An 18,884-nucleotide genomic window follows, 5' to 3' on the forward strand; every position below is an offset into this window, starting at 1 on the left:
TTTCAAAGTTTAAAACAAATATACAACTTTTTACATATTAAAAGATACCCATAAAATATCCCCCAACATTAGAGCATGTCTACTTTGGATTTCTTATGTCATAGAAGGCATCAGAACCTGTATAAAGTTTCAGCTTAAAATTTCAAACCAACTTGAGTTCACTTATAGATAACATTCGGGCCCAATTTCATAAATTTCATAATACTGCTATCTGTAAGCATAAAATCAGCGCTAATGAAATTACAACATCTGCATGTTTTACAAGTGAGCGTTGAAGAACTTTTGCTTCTGTGCTTACTTCAGGTTGCTGAACATTTTCTGCTTTCAAAGCTAGCGCAGAAATCCATACCCCGTTTTATTATATTTGCATATGGAGTTTGCACGGCTGCCAACTCTCCCTGATTCTCCAGAGTTTCCTGAAATTAAACCAATCTTGCCAGCAGTCGATTTCACAAAGAGTTGGGGCTCGTCTTATCTCGAGTTAGGAATCTTAAGGTCTGCATGCTACAGTGCAGGGTTGGGACTCGTCCTAAGTCCTAAGACTAGTCTTAAGTTAGGGAGATTTTTGTGAAATCGACGGCTAGTTCCTGGTGAACAAATTTGTAAATCTGCTCGATTATGACAATTTGTTCTGTATTATGTTGAATGTAACTCCCTGAAATTTCTCCCTGATTATTGTACAGATCTCCCTGATTGCAGGATACAAATGTTGGCAGCCAGCGGTTTTTGCCCATATTTCATAATTTTAGACTATAATATTAGTTCTGTACAGCTTGAAAAGTTTGAACATAACTCCAGTTTGAACAATATCAGCAGTGCAACTTATGCTCTAGTATTTTACCTGAAAATAACAGTAGTACGCTTTTTTCGAATTTTTCTTTTTTTTAAATGGAAGGGGTCATCCATTAATCGTTGAAAGTATCTTGACGGAGCATCCAAGGAAAGTTATCCCAAACTTGTGATGCAACATCAAACTCTTCTTATTTCTGGGAAAATGAATGTTGGATTAAAGTAAGAACTTTGCCGTGCATGTTCATTGTTTCATTATCATTTCATATCTAAGCTGGTGGCAGGATGACTTCAATTGATAACAGGTTTCTGATTCGGTATCCAAAGATGCTATTAAGTTTAGTAATTGTGGCTAGTGTCTCCTTGCACTATGACATAAGTAAGTGCTGTCCTGCCAATGGCCTACCATTTTTATTGTCAAACTACACGTTAAGCTATGGTGCGCGTTTATATATCTGCTTACTGTCTGTCTGTAACAGCTCAAACACAAAGTAGAATGTCAGAAATGTGACTCCTAAAATGGTGCAACCAAGATTTAGCATGTGGTGACGTCGTTGGGTGATCTAGCCAAAAGGTTGTTATGATTTGGGAGGCCTATGCTGACTACTGGGAGGTGTAGATCTGTTGACCAAACAAATAAATAATTAAACTACTTGAAAATAGAGTTGAAATCATTCCCTTACCCCCAATAAAGGAAAAAAAACAATAAAAGCTCTTTCCCATTAAAGCCCTTGGGGGAACTAGATTGTTTTTATTAAAGTAATTTTATATGAATACAATTTTAAAATTTTAAAGTACTTGTAGTTGCTGGGCACCTCTGAAAAATAGTGTTTCACTGAGAGGTTTTCCCAGGGTAAATACTAAATAAATCAAATAAATTAATTAATGAATGAAGCCTTGGAAGCCTTTAACTTTTATATGAATCCGCCTACACAAACTTTAAGTTAATATGTCTGCTAACTTATGTGAAGATTTTCAATTCTCTGCGACACAAGACGAAACAAATTGTGTGTTTTTGTAAAAAGAACATCCGGGATTTGTAATGCATCTATGCAACATTTGAAAAACGAAGTGTAAAAGTTGGCCTCATTTTATGCAGTCTGGCCCAAAAATACTCTGCCCATTTCTGGGCTACTTATTTTTGCTAGCTTATTTGGTGATGTTTGACGGTTTCAGAGCCAACACGCCTCCTGAAAGAGGTTTACACTTATTTTCTACACCACCACTTAAGTACAAGAAGACAACGAGCAGAATGTAGAATACTTACAAAACGGGCCTCTTGGAGGTGTAGTTAAGCTGTTGACAAAATATAATAAGCAATCACTTTGAATATCAACGTCCATCCAAACGATAAAGCTATACTGGTCAAGTGTATTGCTAACAAACACAGCTGTCAAGTTCAGGGCCCAATGTCATGGAGATGCTAAATGGCCGAATTTTGTGATTACTGTGTGAGTTTTCATTTCATAGCGCTGTTCACCGTAAGAACACAAAAAGCCATGCTAACCTGCCGTTGCTTACTGTGTGAAAATGGAAGGACAAATCCACAGTGAACGTGCTAGCAGGCTGCTTAGTTTTCTTGCTAGCATGTGAAATGAGCTCAGAGGTAAGCAAATTTGTCCTCTTTAGTTAGAATGAAAATATTCTTTGCCCCCAGTTCTCGAACTCACACTCTGCTGATCAGAAACACCAGAGCTTTTGAGTCTTTTATTTTAATTTTTATTAACCTACCTGGGTGTGATATCCTCCAGAGTTGTGCGACGCTTGACTACTGGAGCTTGGAGTAGTACTACCTACAGAATCAAAGTACACTAAATTGAAATATAGCTACCTGGCAACCTCGGTAGTCTAGTTGGTAAGACACTGCTCTTGAACTGCAAGGGTCGTGGGTTCGAATCCCACCCGAGTAATATGCCTGTGATATTTTTTCACAGGATTCGGGAAAGTACTGAGTATACAGTGCTAACACACATCAGTGTATGGGTAAAAACCAAAATTAAAATGAAATCTGTCTTTAGTGCTAAGAGTTTGAAATGATGGGGGAAATGTGACCCTCCATGCTACAGAAAGGCCATTCCTGCCAAAACTACAACTGAGTTTATTTGCTCATCAAATAGATGAAAAGGATAGCTAAATAAGATTGCCCATTTGTACATGTTGCTGTTATCGGACTTACTTTGGGATGATGCATCGTAGTAAGGTGAAGTCAGAGCACTGCCTGGTGTAGAGAAACCTCGTCTTATGTAAACAAATAAAATGTAAAAAAAGGTGAATAATTTCATAATTATAATTATTATGCATTTGGTGCTGGAAATGTGGCATGTTGCACTCCCCTTCTATCGGGACTTCATTGTCTGTGAATCTCAGGATCTCTTTTACAGGATTTGGGGAAAAGGGGTATTTCTCTCTTATCTTATTGTTATTACTTTGTATTTATGAAAATTAAACCAAGGATGCCTCATGAGTGAATTTAACTACTGCAGCTCGCAAGCTTGAGGAAAAAAGAGTGCTTGCTTGCTATGTGAACCAGTAACACCCAGGGTTAACTCTTCCATGATAAATGTTGTGTTTTTTGAGGTAAACTAAACATGCATAAAAACTTTGTAGTCAGAGAGTAAGACTCAAGTTCAAAACTCCTGAATAAGGAGACAGATGAATAAATTGCAGCTGGTAAGGTTCAACAATAAAACAGAAGCAAAACTGTCATTGGGAATTAAAGAAGTCTGAAATGGAAAGGATCGCAATCGATATCCATCCATACATACCTTGAGGCCGCTGGACTAACATTCATAGGGGAGTCCGAACGTCGACCAGGTGTAGAAATCTCCATCACTCCACCCAGAGTATTAGCAGATCTTAAAAACAGGGATCAACAATAAGGTCAAAAGGTTGACCCACTTGGATCAGTATATTCTGTGCCGAGCCAAATTGGCTCACCAGGCCGGTTTTTATATCATTGGCATTAAACGATTAAGAATATTTCTTTTTCCACTGGACAGGATGCCAGTCCATCATGTCACTCCCCAGCTGTGTTAAGCCCGGTTCAAACTTCCTACGAATGCTTCGTGCGAAGCAAAATTTCTTGCGTCACAGTTGGAAAAACAGCGTGTATCGATTATGGCGTCACCAAAATTCACTTTGCATTCGCAGGAAGTATGAACCGAGCTTTAGTTTTTAAATAAAGATTGTAAATTCTTACCTGAATAATGTGCCAGATGGTGTCAAAGTCATGTTGGCATGGGGAGTGTTTGGTGTCCCAACAGTTCCTAAAACATGCACACAAGAAGTAGTCATTTAAATTGAGGAAACCTCAACAGTCAGAGAAAATATAGCACTGGACCACTGGCCAACACTAGTGATTTTATCATCGGGCCAGTACACTGCTGACAATAAAAACCTGGAGGTCTGTATTTGAAGAGTAACACCGCACTGCATTTCAATTTGAACTGATAAATACAAAAATCATAAAATTTTGGTTTGTTTCTTTGTATCTTAATTTATCGATTTGTACATTTTTATGCCAGTGTAAAGCGAAATAAAACTAAACTAAAATTATTACCCATAAGAAAAGAAAAATTTTGTTAGTGCTTTTCAAGAACAGCTCAAATGTGAAACTGTACAGACAGTGTTGTTCTCATTTTAATTCCAGTCTTGTAAAAAATTATCTGGTCCAGTAAAAGTTTTGTGGAACCCCCCCCCCCCCAAATGTGAGCCATGAATATGCTACTCAAGGTGCTTAAACAAACATAAAAGGATTTTGACAATTTGAAACTGAGTTTGTAAATCCTCACCTATTCTGCCATTGACAGGGGGACCACGAATGCTGTATCTTGCTGGCCCGGGAGGCGTCCTGGCAACAGGGTTAGGTGACTTTGGTTGTTGCTGTAAAAGACGAAAATTTGAATTACAGTCAAATCTCTCAACCTTGAATTTTCTGTTGGGAATTGCTTCTTATCCTTTGCAAGAATTGTTCATGCACAAAAACATCTACAGTGTTTTGTAATTAGTGAGTGGCAATCAGAAAAGAAAAGAAAACATTAAACTCATGAAATAAAACCAGTATAAAAAATAAATAATAAAAAAATATTTCAATTGAGCAATAGTTTTGTTTTGTTGTGGTTTTCAAATTGTGGTACAAAAATAGAACCCATCTGAATCAGTTGAAGTAGTGCTCAACACTTTTGCAGTTGGAATAACCGAACAGGGTTGTGAGTGAGCATAAATGCTTCACACAACACACCCAATTTGAATTGAAAGAAATTATTGCGCCAATCGCACTTACAGATGATGGTGTTTTCGATGATGCGTCACCATGCCGATGAACTCTGTAATTTGAAATCAAAATAAACTATGTATAATAGTGTCAAGGCACAGCAGGGAATTTGAATCAAAATAAAACTTACATTAAGTGTGTAGGAATTGATATTTACACTTGACAGCATGCCTGAGCCAAGTGATTTTTAGTACTGGGCCAGCAATCACACAAATTTGGCAGTCTTGTATTTTTATATAAAATAAATTTCAAGTGTTTACTTTGGACCCTGCCCTCTCACCCTCTCTAGATGCATTCAAGAATGCACTGAGGGTCTCACCTAGGTAGTAATCTTGCTGGCCAGTTCTTACTTGCACCATGTATATTTTGCACCTGATTTGGCTGACAGTCTCATGGTTTCAAGCGTGCACCCAGCCGCAGTGCGATAATCTTCAATTATTGAAGCAGCACTTGAAAGGAAGAAGAAGGAAGGTATGTATCATTACAGCTTCAAGTGATAGTTTATCCTTGAGTTTGGACAAAAATTACAAATTTCCAAACCTGTTGGATGAGTACGGTGAGGAAGTCCTACTGACAGGCTGAGAGGAACTCTGATGAACTGAAAAAAGAAAAATATTGATGTCATAAAAGACTAATGTAAAAATCAACTCTATTAAACAATTATAAATAACATTTTAAGCTTTGCATGGTGTTTGTTGGGAGAAAAGGTGCAGTATGTGAAACAACAGGTTTTTAGAAGAACAATGTTAGAAAAATTATCATCAGGGGTGAGATTTATTTAAACAAATTTAAAACAGTAAACCCACCAATTTCAAGTCTCATTTTTAAAACCTTAAAAAAAAAAAGCTGTGTTCCATGGGCTGGAATAACTTCTTCCAAATTAAACTAACTAGGATTGGATATAAGTTCACTTGAGTCCACCAGAGCGATGTCCAACACTCTTTCATTTATTTCTGGGTCAAACAAAGAAACACTTATTAGAATGGGACTTAAAGCTGCGAAATTCGGATATACCAGCGCTCTACCAACTGAGCTAGCAAGACCTATATTGGTAAAAGGATCCAGTCAGAAGCCATACATCTTGCAACTGCCGTATAGCCACTGACCACATCCTCGCATTTTCAATGAACTTACTCAAATTGTGTACAGGTGCTGAAGCGCTTGAACTGACCATAATCCGTCCTGGTGTACCCGGTCTAAATAAAATAATGAATATCATTAAAAACAATAATTGGACCTATGTTATTAAAACAAAAAACAAAGAAAAACACAAAGTTTCCTTCAAATTCGAATTGTCCCTCTCCTCATGCCTCCACCACCAAATGGGATCTTAAAACATGCACAAATGAATGGTGAAATACATTTTAAAAAAATGGATCTATTATAGTTTTGGGTTTTCTTTACCTGTGGCTGTGTGCACTCTTCGGTGTACCACCCGATCCACTTAAAACACGTCTTAAGGTGGCGTTCTCCTCTTGAAGACGACGTAACTCTCTGTAAACAAAAATTTAAATTTTGAAAAATTGCATGCACACAGAAGTGTACTGTAATTGATTAAATTTGACCTGTTGATCTAGTTAGACCATAGAGTAAGGACAGGGTTAGACTTCATAATAACATTTTATTGGATAAAAGGATTGCCTACCTTTCCATATCTGTCGCTTGTCCATGCTGTCTCTTTAAGGTCTGTGTCATTGATGCCATCTTTGAATCCTGTATTGTCAAGAAAGGATGATTCAAAAATTAAAAGAGTTGGGTTATCAGTTTATAAAAAGCTTACACATGATGCCTTAATATAAAAAGTCTAAATACATAAAATAGTTTGGATGAATGAGAGACCTTTGATAGTATTTTATAAGGGATTTGACGCATATTTGACTCATGAAAAATGGTCCCTGAGTTAAAGCCATTGGACACTTTCGGTACAGAAAAAAAAAAAAAGTTCACAGATTTACAAACAATTTACAGGGTTTCCAGAAGGTAATGATGAAAGACTTCTCTTGAAATATTGTTCCATGAAATGCTTTACTTTTTGAGAAAGCATTTAAAACAATATCAATTCTCGATAACGAGAATTACGGGTTTATTTTAAACACATGTCATGACACGGCAAATCGTGCGGAGACAAGGGTGGGTTTCCACCTTATTTTCTCACGACTCCGATGACCGATTGAGCCTAAATTTTCACAGGTTTGTTATTTTATATAGAAGTTGTGCTACACGAAGTGTGGGACAATACTGTTTATCGAAAGTGTCCAATGGTTTTAAATTTTGAGGTGCTAGACCACACAACCATGACACCCCAGTTGAAATTTGTGTATAATGTTAATTGTCAATTTACCTTTTCTCTGTTGTGAGCTGCCAACCTCTTATTGTGACTCGCCTGAAACTCCAACACCTCGAAAACAAAATATAGAAAAGAGAAATAAAAAATAAAGACCAAAACAAAAATAAATTCATCAATAGTTCTAGGTCAAATTTGTTTTGGGCTGACCTGACCAAAATAAAATTAGATAAAAAATGTCTTTATTTTTACAAATTTGAGAACGTTACATTATTTTAAGTAAGGTGCTGCACAAATAAATACTTTATTGTTAGTGTTAGTGATCATCACAGGAATTGTAAACACTGCAGCTTGGTAAACTGATGTATATTCAATAAAGCACACAGTTTCTACTTGTTTTCCCCCAAAAAAATTGGGGGGATTTTTATTGAACATTTTTAGAAATGAAAAATTAAAAAAATTGGTCGGTTGGACAAGAACAAAGAACAAACAAATATTTTTTTGTGGCCTTAAACCCACTTAATAAATGGCTTACCTGTACCAGTTGTTTCTGCTGTTTCCTTAAAATGTTGACCGGCTCTTGAAAGAATATCTCTACTTCCGGCTTCAACTAAGAATAAGAATATCAATCTTTAAGAAAAACAATCGAGAGGGATGTGATTTGAAGATTGTTAAGAATCCTGCAATGGTTTCCAAGCCTTTGACGCAGATCCTTCCTGTCGTTACCTTTGGAGAAGTTCAAATACTCAGTGCATCACCTGCGCAAAAAAAAAAAAAAAAAAAAAAAAAAATTGCCCCCCCCCCCCTGGAAAATAATTCCTAACCTGCATAACACAGATATGGAAAGCTTACACCCATGCATATTTAGATCTAGTGTTCAGTGGGCCTGTTAGACCGGTCCTAACGCACTTGACTGCTTGGCCACAACCCTCAATTTTTGTTTATTCATAAATACCTCAGACAGTTTCGCTATTCCTATTGATGGAGAGCGCATCACTAGGGTGTGTATAAACCTTTGTTTATAACCAGTAAAAAGTGTTGGAACATGGGCGTGACACGCGACCTTGCACCACCAAGGCAGTTTCTTCATTCCTATTGGTAGAGAGCAACGGCTGAAACAGTTGTGCCACATCACGCGATACGCGCACAGCAATCTCTTATAACATAAGGAGTTGTTTACCCGAGGACGGCGGAGGGCCTTACTATTTCATAGCTGGAGGGGTGTTGTGTTGAAAGAAATCATTGAACAATTTTATTATAATTTTTGCATTTATTTTACTTTATCACCAAAAGTGATGATGTTTTTTGACCGAAAAGGTATTTATGAATGGGAATCAAAGTGTGTTGAATCGGTTTTCAACTAGTGGTTCTTTATGATTTACCTCGACTTCGTCTCGGTAAAATTATCAAGAACCAGGCCTCTTTGGGATTAAACCACTAGTTGACAACCTCTTCACCACACATTGATTCCCTTATTAAATGTAGGTCCATGAGAAATGAAATAAAGTAATACTGTACCTTTTCCGATAAAGATATTATAGTGCACTGATTTCCACATACAGGACATTGAAGCGTTGTCTCTAAAAATCAACAAGAATTAAGTTTCATGAAATTCTTTAAGCAATTAACAGACCTTGTCTGCAATATCTTTTGCCTCCTGAGCAATTTAAAAATAGTGAAAATTGGTTAATTTAATTAAATATTGATGATTGTAAGGAGGCTTCAAAAATATTAAAAGAAAGTCAAATAGTTATTAATTCATGAACAAAGCCCTCACTTTCGTTTAGACATTCACTGCAAAAGATGTGTCCACAGCTCGTCAGATAGAATTTGCGTGGATCAACACCCGGCTGGTGAAAACAGGTATTGCAGTGCACCCAGTCCGTCATTGTTTTCTCTAGTACAGTAGTAAAAACAAACAAACAAACATTAAATCATTAATGTCACACAAAAAAGTTTTAATTGTAGGTAAGGTTTGAGGCATTGCATGATGAGTTATAAGTGTATTATATTTGGCCCTTGCAGTAAACACTATGTGTACTACTTTCTTGTGTAGAAACAAGGGTTACCATAGCACAACTTACAAATAAATGATAATTAGGAAGGCACTAAATACTAAACTCCACAGCGGTTCGGCCCATCGGAGAATACCCGAGCGTAACAACCAGGTCCTAGTGGTTAGTCCACTCTTATGTAACAACTCCCCAAACCTGCTGCTACAAATGTACTTGAATAAAGAGGTCTGAAGCAGTGCTTGCATCTTTTAAACATGAAAATATAAACAACCAGGTCCCAGTGGTTAGGCCACTCTTATGTAACAACTCCCCAAACCTGCTGCTACAAATGTACTTGAATAAAGAGGTCTGAAGCAGTGCTTGCATCTTTTAAACATGAAAATATAAATAACCAGGTCCCAGTGGTTAGTCCACTCTTATGTGACAACTCCCCAAACCTGCTGCTACAAATGTACTTTAATATATAGGTCTGAAGCCGTACTTGCATCTTTTAAACATGAAAATATAAACAACCAGGTCCCAGTGGTTAGTCCACTCTTATGTAACAACTCCCCAAACCTGCTGCTACAAATGTACTTGAATAAAGAGGTCTGAAGCAGTACTTGCATCTTTTAGACATGAAATCATTAACATCCAGGTCCTAGTGGTTAGTCCACTCTTATGTAACAACTCCCCAAACCTGCTGCGTGGGGGATCGTCGCGAACCGTGCCGGAATGTTCCGAGAGCACACGAAAAGTTCCGAACCGCTGTAGAGGTTAGTTTTTAGTGCCTTCCTGATAATTAGGTTAGGACAGGTTCCTAAGAAGATTGTTGGTTTAAATAGGTCCCTGCCCCTGCCAGCAGAGGCCGAATCAAATTCAAATTTGTAAATCGATAATCATGTCAATTTTACAAAATACAAAATAAATACTTAAAAGTCTTAATTAAAATAGTCACACTCACAGCAAAAAAACTACTCTAACATCAACACACACAAAAACAGTAAAATAAAATCGATACTGGGTCTACTGCAGACTGTCTGTGACTGTGTGAGTGTGACACCATTCTTCAAAAGTTCAAATCAATCAACAAACATGATGATGAAACAACAAAACTGAATTATGCACAAAATATCACAGATTCTACCCTGCACTTGGTTGTGCATCATCAATACAGCCAAACATAGCATGTATGGTCGTTCCGAAAATTAGGCCTAATCACACGGTCCCAAAACAATTCCGTTCAAACGAACTTTATTTAGTAATTGAGAATAAAAGCACTGACCTGACGTCCATTGGTCGCAAGTTTCACCAGATGCAAATTTCAATTTCTCGTCCACCTTTGCGAGATTTGGCGAGACTTTCAATTTCATCATCTTCAGTGGTACCCGGTGAGTGTGTTTCAGAAACAACAAGTAGTTTGGTGACCAGTGTATGATCGCTCGAGCGAAGACATGTGTCATTTTCTTCACACGTAGTGCATATGCAATGAATACACCGTGTAAATCCGACACACATTGAGTTGTTGCACATCAACAACAACATTGGATCCTGCCGACTGCCGTATTGTGAGTTTGTTATGATGTTTTTCGTGCATTTTTTGTCAGTTTATCAAGACTTTATTTCAATACTGTCGAACACGATTGTTTAGCTATCATGTGTGCTAAGTGGATAGACATTTGTTGTTAACGTGCTTTTTGGGATTAATTTGACCAAAAAATAAAAATATTAAAAAATAATTAAACATTTTGATAAATTAATCAAATAATAAAGATGTCAATAATTTGGCATAGGCCTATGTCAAGCTTGTCGAAATTTCATGATAAGTAAAATTTACTAGAGTGGGAGTTAAACCAAATGGCCTTCAGCTTAACGGCTCAGTTTCAAGTTTGTATGATTGTTGTAGAGAGTGGTGGTGTTCCGCCCCAACTTGATAATCCGAACGTCCCAACTATGGCGCGTAATCCGTTCCGTAGGTCTTTGGACTTTGGTTCATCATAATTGCTTCTCTCCACCAAGGAGTAAAAATGGGTGCCAGTAAGAGCCTGGAATTAACCTGCCATATGGACTGGCATCCTGTCCAGGGGGAATAGAAATATTCTCAGTCTTTTAATGCCAAGAAAACCGTATATTAACACAGATTTTTTACTTTTTTACAATGCATATGTGAATGTTTCCACACAGAATAGTCATAGGAATTACACAAACCGCGAAACTTTACCACAAGCACAGTAACGCTTTTCAAATTCAAATCTTGGCTACAGTACAAACGTTTATTTTTCCTTTTTGACAATGCATATTCCTACAGTACAGGTTGTCACCATGGATGCGTCGCTAACATCACAGCAGGTCCGTCAGATGTTTATAGACTTTCACGTCAATCATCCGGTCTACAAACATGACTTTGTTCGATCCAGCTCCACAATTCCTCTGGATGATCCAACGCTACTCTTTGCTAATGCTGGCATGAATCAGGTAAATCAATGGGCCGATACAAGCGAAGTGCATGCAGATACGTGCAAATTTTGGTTGATCTGACATCGTTACAAAACAATATCAAGATAAAACAATAGAATGCTCCATATTGCATGGTAGGGCTTTTTAAACCAAGATAACACAATAAGAAAACATTCTGAGTGCCTTGTTTTAAATCAGCGTGCTTCAGCCAAACATCAACAAATTTGGGTCCGAAATGCCAGTTATGAAAAATCCTGATTAATTTGATTGAAAATGCATGGCAAATTTTGCAGAATTTTTTATTCGTTTCTTGTCTGGTCAAAACGAATTTTGGTATTATGTGGAAACCCCATGGCTTGTGTACTGTGGACTCGGTCTCCACAGTCTCCTGTGGTGTTTTGTGGCAAGGGCCTGTTGGACAGGAGAGTATATGCATATTAAACGGTTAAGCATATTAAACGGTATTTGACATTGTTTGCTTTCTCACTCTCATTTTACTTTTGTTTTTGTTGTCAGCAAACACCTTTTTATTATTTCTTGATTTCTTATTATTTTTGTTATTATTGGTATTATTATTATTATGCAATTAGTATTCTCATCATTGTTGGCTTCATCATGTCTGTCTTTGTTGTAATTTTCTGTCCGTTCGTTCTTGTCCCCGTTTATTGTCTGTTCCCAGGCATTCCTACATAAGCCTCGGCTTCCAGATGATGCCTCCATACTCTATTTATGTTTTTCTCACCCTCATTATATAGCTTTGCTTATTGGTTAATCCTTAAAAAACATTGTTTGTACTCTTTTTTTCATGAAGTATGGAAATAAATATAATTTTGAATTGAATTGAATTGAAAGCTGTATATTTTTTCTTTTACAGTTCAAGTCCATCTTCACTGGAACGGTTGATCCAAACAGTGATATGGGAAGACTGAAGCGTGTTGTGAACAGCCAGAAATGTATCCGTGCCGGGGGCAAACACAACGATCTCGACGACGTGGGCAAAGACTCGTACCATCATACCTTCTTTGAGATGCTGGGAACGTGGTCCTTTGGAGACTACTTTAAGGTTTGTCTACTTGAGTGTTTTATTCTTTCGTTCACTTCAACCTACCTCAACTATTAAAATTGCCTCAATAGAGGAAGGGTAAACCTATGGTATTTACTCCAAAAATTAATGATCATAAAAACAAACTTGATAAGAAGCACTGCAGCTGTTGATAAGGTACAATATTTGGAGAAACAATTCCCTTTGAACAGTGGAATGTGGTTTTAGAGAGAGGGGTTCAAAATATTTTAATCTGAGAAACATTTGTGCATGAAATACTTCCCAGATTTTGTACTCAAATTACGGATTATTCTTCCTGGGGGGGACAAGACCAGTCCAGATTTTCTGCAATATCTCAATAACGCTACCACCTTTTGAAAGTAAATGTTCACAGGTTAGTTGTAGTGTGTATATCTACATTTATATTTGATGAAAAGAATCAAATAATCTGATGGTTTTCCCAAGTGGCTGTGAGTAAACTAAATTTTGAAATGTATTTGGGGCAAATTTGTTTGAGGGAATTTCCCCCAAAAGCTAGCTAACACATTTCTAAATCTGAAGAAATTTTAAGATGCACTTTTTTAATCTTTTATACCTGTGCGCAGCTAGAGTGTTGTAAGATGTCGTGGGATCTGATGACAGAAGTATACAAGCTTCCCATTGACCGGCTCTACGTCACGTATTTCGGTGGGGACAAAGATGCAGGTCTGGAACCAGACTTGGAAACCAGACAGATATGGCTGGATCTTGGGTAAGCATCGTTTTGGGATGTGTAGTGTGCGGAAAGCATAGTGTGTGAATAATGGTGGGACTTGAAATCAACACTGGACCACAGGCCCCAAGTCAGCGGTTTCTTTTAATCATCGGGCTTGTAAACTTACAATCTGACAAATCCAGTGGTCTGTTTTTTATATTTTTTATTCCATTCAAATGTTAACTTTGTGCCTGAACACTAACTTCCAATACTGTTGAGTATTTAAAGTCTTACCCATAAAGACAAATGAGATAAATCAAAAACAGTTAAGTTGTGACACTGTGAAGACGCTTTATTTTCTGTTCGTTTTGATTGTGGTCTTGCACCTAGTTTTGTTGTTTCAATAAAAGTATTTGAGCTCTAAGCCTTAGATATGTCCCCGAATTTGAGCGCTGAGTTGAATTAGCCAAATGCCTGGGGGGGGGGGGAAATGTGTGAATTTGAATGCAAGTTAATGAAATTGAATAAATTCTTTCTGAAAATGGCCGGGAAAATGTATAGTAATAGTCCCACCTAATTATACTCTCCATCCAAAACTTCAAACATATCTTACACTTTGATGTGTTTCGTGTTTGCTCTTCTAGCCTGCCAACAGAGCGAGTCATGCCATTCGGCATGAAGGATAACTTTTGGGAGATGGGGCCGACCGGACCCTGCGGACCGTGCACTGAGATCCATTACGATCGAGTAGGAGGGGGCAGAGATGCTTCAGAGTACGTCAACATGGACGACCCCAACGTGCTGGAACTCTGGAACTTGGTGTTCACACAGTTCAACAGGTCTGATTCTAACATTGTTTAATAATAATAATAATTTAACAATACCAAAAATTATCTTCAAGCAAAATTGGTTCTGATTGGTTGATCTATAACAACAAGTGTGTGATAGTTAACCTATATAATGAGTCTAAATCACACCCTATTCTAACACGCTATTTTAACTCCACGCATTGCACAAATATGAGCTGCATCAATATTGCCTGGAGATATATTCATTAGCACCCATGCAATTTGTTAAAATATAGCACGTCTTTATCAGCTATCCAAATCAAGTTTTTTGCATTGTGGGTTATGTGATCAGCTGATTTCCTTGTTTTTGGATTCACAGTTGTGCCACTGAAGTCTTGCTGTGCTAGGAATTTTTTTCTTTCTTTTTTCTTTTTTAAAGTTGCATGCTTGCATTTGTTACAACTACAAATTTAAAATAATAGTTCACGTAGCTAGACGTAAAGTAAGTGACCATAGAATTATTCCAATAATTATAAATTGTCATTGCTTGAATATCTTTGTAATACACTAGGGAGCAAGATGGATCATTGAGGTTGTTGCCCAAGAAGAACTGTGACACTGGCATGGGACTGGAGCGTATCCTCTCTGTCATACACGACAAGGACTCCAACTACGACACCGATCTCTTCTCGCCTTTCTTTGATGCTGTTCAAAAGGTAAGACTAACCCTTAACCCCGTTTGGCAACTTTCCCAGAGCAGGCCTGGAATTACATGCAGGCCATGCCCGGATTGTGACACTGTCTAGAAAGTCCTGTTCTATCACCCCCATTCTGAAACAACTACACTGGCTCCCTATCTCTCAACGAATCATCTTCAAGCTGATTCTCATTGTCCACAAAGCTCTTTATGGCAAGGATCCCCACTATATTTCTGAACTGCTTCAAGTTTACACTCCATCAAGGAACCTTCGATCAAGTTCTATGCTTCTCCTCATTGAACCCAAGTCTCGACACTCATGGGGTGACAGGTCTTTTTCTTCCATGCATCTGGAACTCTCTCTACCATTTAATCTTAGATCTTGTCTTTGTACTGCAAAATTCAAATCTCTTCTCAATACTTATCTTATGTCACAAGTTTTCAAGGACTAATTTTGTTGTGTCTGTTTTTCTTTGTTTTTGTTTTTGCTTTGAACACCCAGCAGGGTGGATATGTGTGCATTACAAGTCTTATTATTATTGATTATTATTATTTATGCCCCTGGCATTGGCCTTGGTGCCCCTTCAAAAGTTTAACTTTGACTATAAGGTTTTCCAATGGCAGTGCCCTTTGCAAAATGAAAATGGCCCTTCCCTTTTAAAGATGAAAGATTAAAGATGAGCAGTTCGCAAAAGCTAATTCTATTTTCTTATTTTTTATTAATAGGCGACTGGTACCCGACCGTACACTGGTAAGTTGGGTGCTGAGGACACCGACGGTGTAGACATGGCGTACCGAGTTGTTGCTGATCATATCCGCACACTGACCATTGCTCTCTCTGATGGAGGCCGACCTGATAATGTTGGAAGAGGGTAGGTACACTGCTATTTGTAACTGAGTGTAATATATTTCAAGGGGGCTTCAAGGTGGAATTCAGTTTTGTGGGGTGTCATGGCAGAGCGGATAAGAGCACTGGATATGAGCTTTGCGGTTCTGATAAGCAAAGTGTGGGTTCTAGTTCTAATTGTTTCTGAGTGTAATATATTCTAAGAGGGGCTCCAATGTAAGCTTGGGCGATATCGATTTACTTATTCACGATATATCACCGACAATATATCGCGATATTCGATATAATCACGATTAATTAAATTTGACATCATCAGTCTTCAAACTCCAAGTGAAAGTTGTAGAAGAGACAGTCATAGCATTAGAGAGGTGTTCTAATGACCTATTCTTCTGGTTTTACTCCAAACCTATGGGGTGCAAGATGTTCCAGCTAGGAAATACATCGTGATATTGCGATATTTAATTGATATCGCGTTATATCGTGATATATCGATATTTCGATTAAAACCAAATCCATCCGATATCAAAATCATTTCAAAATTAATATCGCGATATACGATAATATCGTGATATCGCCCAAGCTTACTCCAATGTGGAGTTCAGTTTGGTGATGTGTCACGGCTGAGCCGACAACATAACCAAACTTACTCTGGTGTTTCTAAAAATAATAAGCAAAGTGTGGGTTGGTGTCCCAGTCATGTTACCTTGGTCCTTGTGGAAGACACTTTACCATTCTTGCTGCGTCCTGTGGATGGTCCCGTGTTTTGTGTAATGCACGTAAAATAACCCAGTGCACTTATTGTAAAGAGAAGGGGTTGGCCCAGTGTTTTGAGAAGAAGAAAAAAATTGAACAAGACGGTTTTCCATCAAACTGTTGAAGGAGGTTGTTCATTGTTCTGTTTATTTACCTCAATCTTATTGCTTGTTTGTTCTCTATTTAGCTATGTCCTGAGACGCATTCTCCGAAGGGGTATTCGTTTCGCAGCGGAGAAGCTCAAAGCCAAGCCAGGGTTCTTTGCCAGCCTTGTCAATGTGGTTGTTGACATTTTGGTAGGTGTAGTAACTTGTGTATACTTTTTCATTGGTCTTTCAGGTGAGGTTTGCAGTAGTACCATGTGTAAAACCTCTTTGAAGGCAGTGGACACTATTGGTAATTACTCAAAATAATTATAAGCATAAAACCATACTTGGTAACGAGCAAAGGGGATAGGTTGATAGTATAAAACATTGTGAGAAATGGCTCCCTCTGAAGTGACGTAGTTTTCGAGAAAAAAAGTATTTTTCCACGAATTTGATTTCAAGACCTCAGATTGAGAATTTGAGGTCTCAAAATCAAGCATCTGAAAGCACACAACTTTATGTGACAAGGGTGTTTTTTCTTTCATTATTATCTCGAAACTTCGACGACCGATAGAGCTCACATTTTCACAGGTTTGTTATTTCATGCATATGTTGAGATACAGCAAGTGAGAAGACTGGTCTTTGACAATTACCAATAGTGTCCAGTGTCTTTAAGAGTAGTGTTGGTTCTGAGAAGAACCGGTGGTTAACAACTCAATTTTTCGATCAGTATGCTCTGATCGTCTTCTGGAGGATGCTGGACTCTGTTGCTGGATGCTGCTTAAGTACTGCCTTGGAGATTAACTGGTAGTTGACCTTGGTTTGGGCTTCCAAGCTGGGGTTTTGTTTTGTTTTTGACCTTTTGAAAGCCAAATAAGCTGCGTGTTGTAGTCAGGAAATCACAGTATTATATGTCTGCTTAAGATGTGTTTTTTTATATTTTTCTTGTATCTTTGCTCATATAGGGTTTGCATGTATTTCACATTCAACTTTCTCTTATGCAGTAAAGATGTGTATTTTTTTTAAATATTTTTTATATCTTTGCATATAATTCACATTCAAGTATCTCTTTGAAGAAAAATCAAAAGTTTTCTTGGTGCACTTTCAGGAGGATGTAGGTGGATTAAAAAAATGTCGGTTTGTATGCTTGTGAAAACCTGTAAATGACCCCGAAGGTTCAACCATTTCCCCCCCCCCAAACATTCTGCAGGGAGATGCCTTCCCAGAGACGGCCAAAGATCCCCAACTTGTCATGGATATCATCAACGAAGAGGAAGCGCAGTTTCTACAGACGCTCTCCAGAGGGCGCCGTGTGCTTGAGCGAACCATCAACAAGCTGGGACCAGACGTTAAAGTGCTGCCAGGTACAATGACGTGTCTAAACACATTGCTTGTTTGTTGGTTTGTTAAGGTGGCCTTACCATTAAGGCAACTCAACAAACTCTCATAAGGGGATATAAACACCCACTTGGCAAAATAGATAAGGTCTTGATAGCAGGTTTTCCTTGTTGATTTTTGTTAAATTTATTTTAGATATGATAGCAAGAAATTCAAGTTATCTATGAAATCCAGTTGATTTCTGCACATTTCTTCATTACTGATTACGGCATGTCATAGCCAAGCAGTCAAGTGCACCAGACTCAAGCTCTGGTGTTTCTGGTCAGCATAGTGTTGGTTTAAGTTGCTGTCTTGACACCGGAAAATGGTCGTACCTTTTTGCAGTCATTTGGACACCCCATTTTTTGCACAAATCCCAGTGAATTACCTTGGCCAATTTGTCATGTCTTCCTTTGTACTCTGTCTGGGCCAACTTGCTACACTCGCTAACAATATGTAATACAGTCTCCTCTGCCTTATTACTCATTCTGCGTAATATTTTTTTATTATTTTAGGGCATTGTGCATGGCGTCTGTATGATACCTATGGTTTCCCAGTTGATTTGACTTCACTGATGATGGAAGAGAAGGGAATGACGATAGACATGGCTGGGTACGAGGAACAAAAGAAGGGCGCTCAGGTAAGCCACTAAAGCGGAATATTTAAATTTTTATAGGAAATTTGTTTTCTTAGGACTTGAATTTTTACCAATTTACATTAAGTTTTGGTGGAGCAAAGAATGTTTGACTGCAGCAGAACTTCCTCCGGATTAACGTGCAAGCACTCTCCAATTGAGCTTTCTG

General features: G+C 37.9%; 2 protein-coding genes and 1 non-coding gene across 4 annotated transcripts in view; 2 read left to right on the forward strand and 1 right to left on the reverse strand.

Annotated features, from left to right (window-relative positions):
• Nucleotides 1-93: 93 nt before the first annotated feature.
• Nucleotides 94-10,803, reverse strand: LOC139934418 (uncharacterized). The gene is made up of 17 exons (XM_071928646.1): nt 10,626-10,803; nt 9,124-9,243; nt 8,865-8,926; nt 7,882-7,956; nt 7,404-7,460; nt 6,708-6,775; nt 6,467-6,556; nt 6,197-6,258; nt 5,603-5,660; nt 5,072-5,114; nt 4,581-4,671; nt 3,989-4,055; nt 3,555-3,644; nt 2,966-3,027; nt 2,521-2,582; nt 2,057-2,085; nt 94-1,410 (listed from the first exon to the last, which is right to left on the reverse strand). The coding sequence occupies exons 1-17, from the start codon at nt 10,801-10,803 to the stop codon at nt 1,368-1,370; spliced, it is 1,257 nt and encodes a 418-aa protein (XP_071784747.1). The 3' UTR covers nt 94-1,367.
• On the forward strand, nt 2,627-2,701 carry Trnas-uga (transfer RNA serine (anticodon UGA)). Its single transcript has one exon. It is a non-coding gene; the product is annotated as a tRNA-Ser (tRNA).
• Nucleotides 10,745-18,884, forward strand: part of LOC139934938 (alanine--tRNA ligase, cytoplasmic-like) — a 20,697-nt gene continuing 12,557 nt past the window's right edge. The window contains exons 1-10 of one of the 2 annotated variants that reach the window (XM_071929366.1): nt 10,745-10,908; nt 11,649-11,815; nt 12,672-12,860; nt 13,445-13,590; nt 14,178-14,372; nt 14,893-15,037; nt 15,745-15,890; nt 16,806-16,914; nt 17,915-18,068; nt 18,597-18,721. In XM_071929366.1, coding sequence (XP_071785467.1) covers nt 11,663-11,815; nt 12,672-12,860; nt 13,445-13,590; nt 14,178-14,372; nt 14,893-15,037; nt 15,745-15,890; nt 16,806-16,914; nt 17,915-18,068; nt 18,597-18,721 — 1,362 coding nt within the window. In that variant the 5' untranslated portion in view covers nt 10,745-10,908; nt 11,649-11,662. The remainder of the gene's footprint in view (nt 10,909-11,648; nt 11,816-12,671; nt 12,861-13,444; nt 13,591-14,177; nt 14,373-14,892; nt 15,038-15,744; nt 15,891-16,805; nt 16,915-17,914; nt 18,069-18,596; nt 18,722-18,884) is intronic. The other variant, XM_071929367.1, reaches the window with a different exon arrangement.

This window comes from Asterias amurensis, chromosome 3 (genome assembly GCF_032118995.1).
Source record: "Asterias amurensis chromosome 3, ASM3211899v1".
NCBI lineage: Eukaryota > Metazoa > Echinodermata > Asteroidea > Forcipulatida > Asteriidae > Asterias > Asterias amurensis.

Coding starts and splice junctions, on each gene's coding strand:
- LOC139934418 (XM_071928646.1), bottom strand. CDS start 10,803: ATGACACATGTCTTCGCTCGAGCGATCATACACTGGTCACCAAACTAC. Junction 3,645..3,988: donor CCATCTGGCACATTATTCAG/GTAAGAATTTAC, acceptor CCTGTTTTTAAG/ATCTGCTAATACTCTGGGTG. Junction 3,028..3,554: donor GTTAGTCCAGCGGCCTCAAG/GTATGTATGGAT, acceptor TGTTTACATAAG/ACGAGGTTTCTCTACACCAG.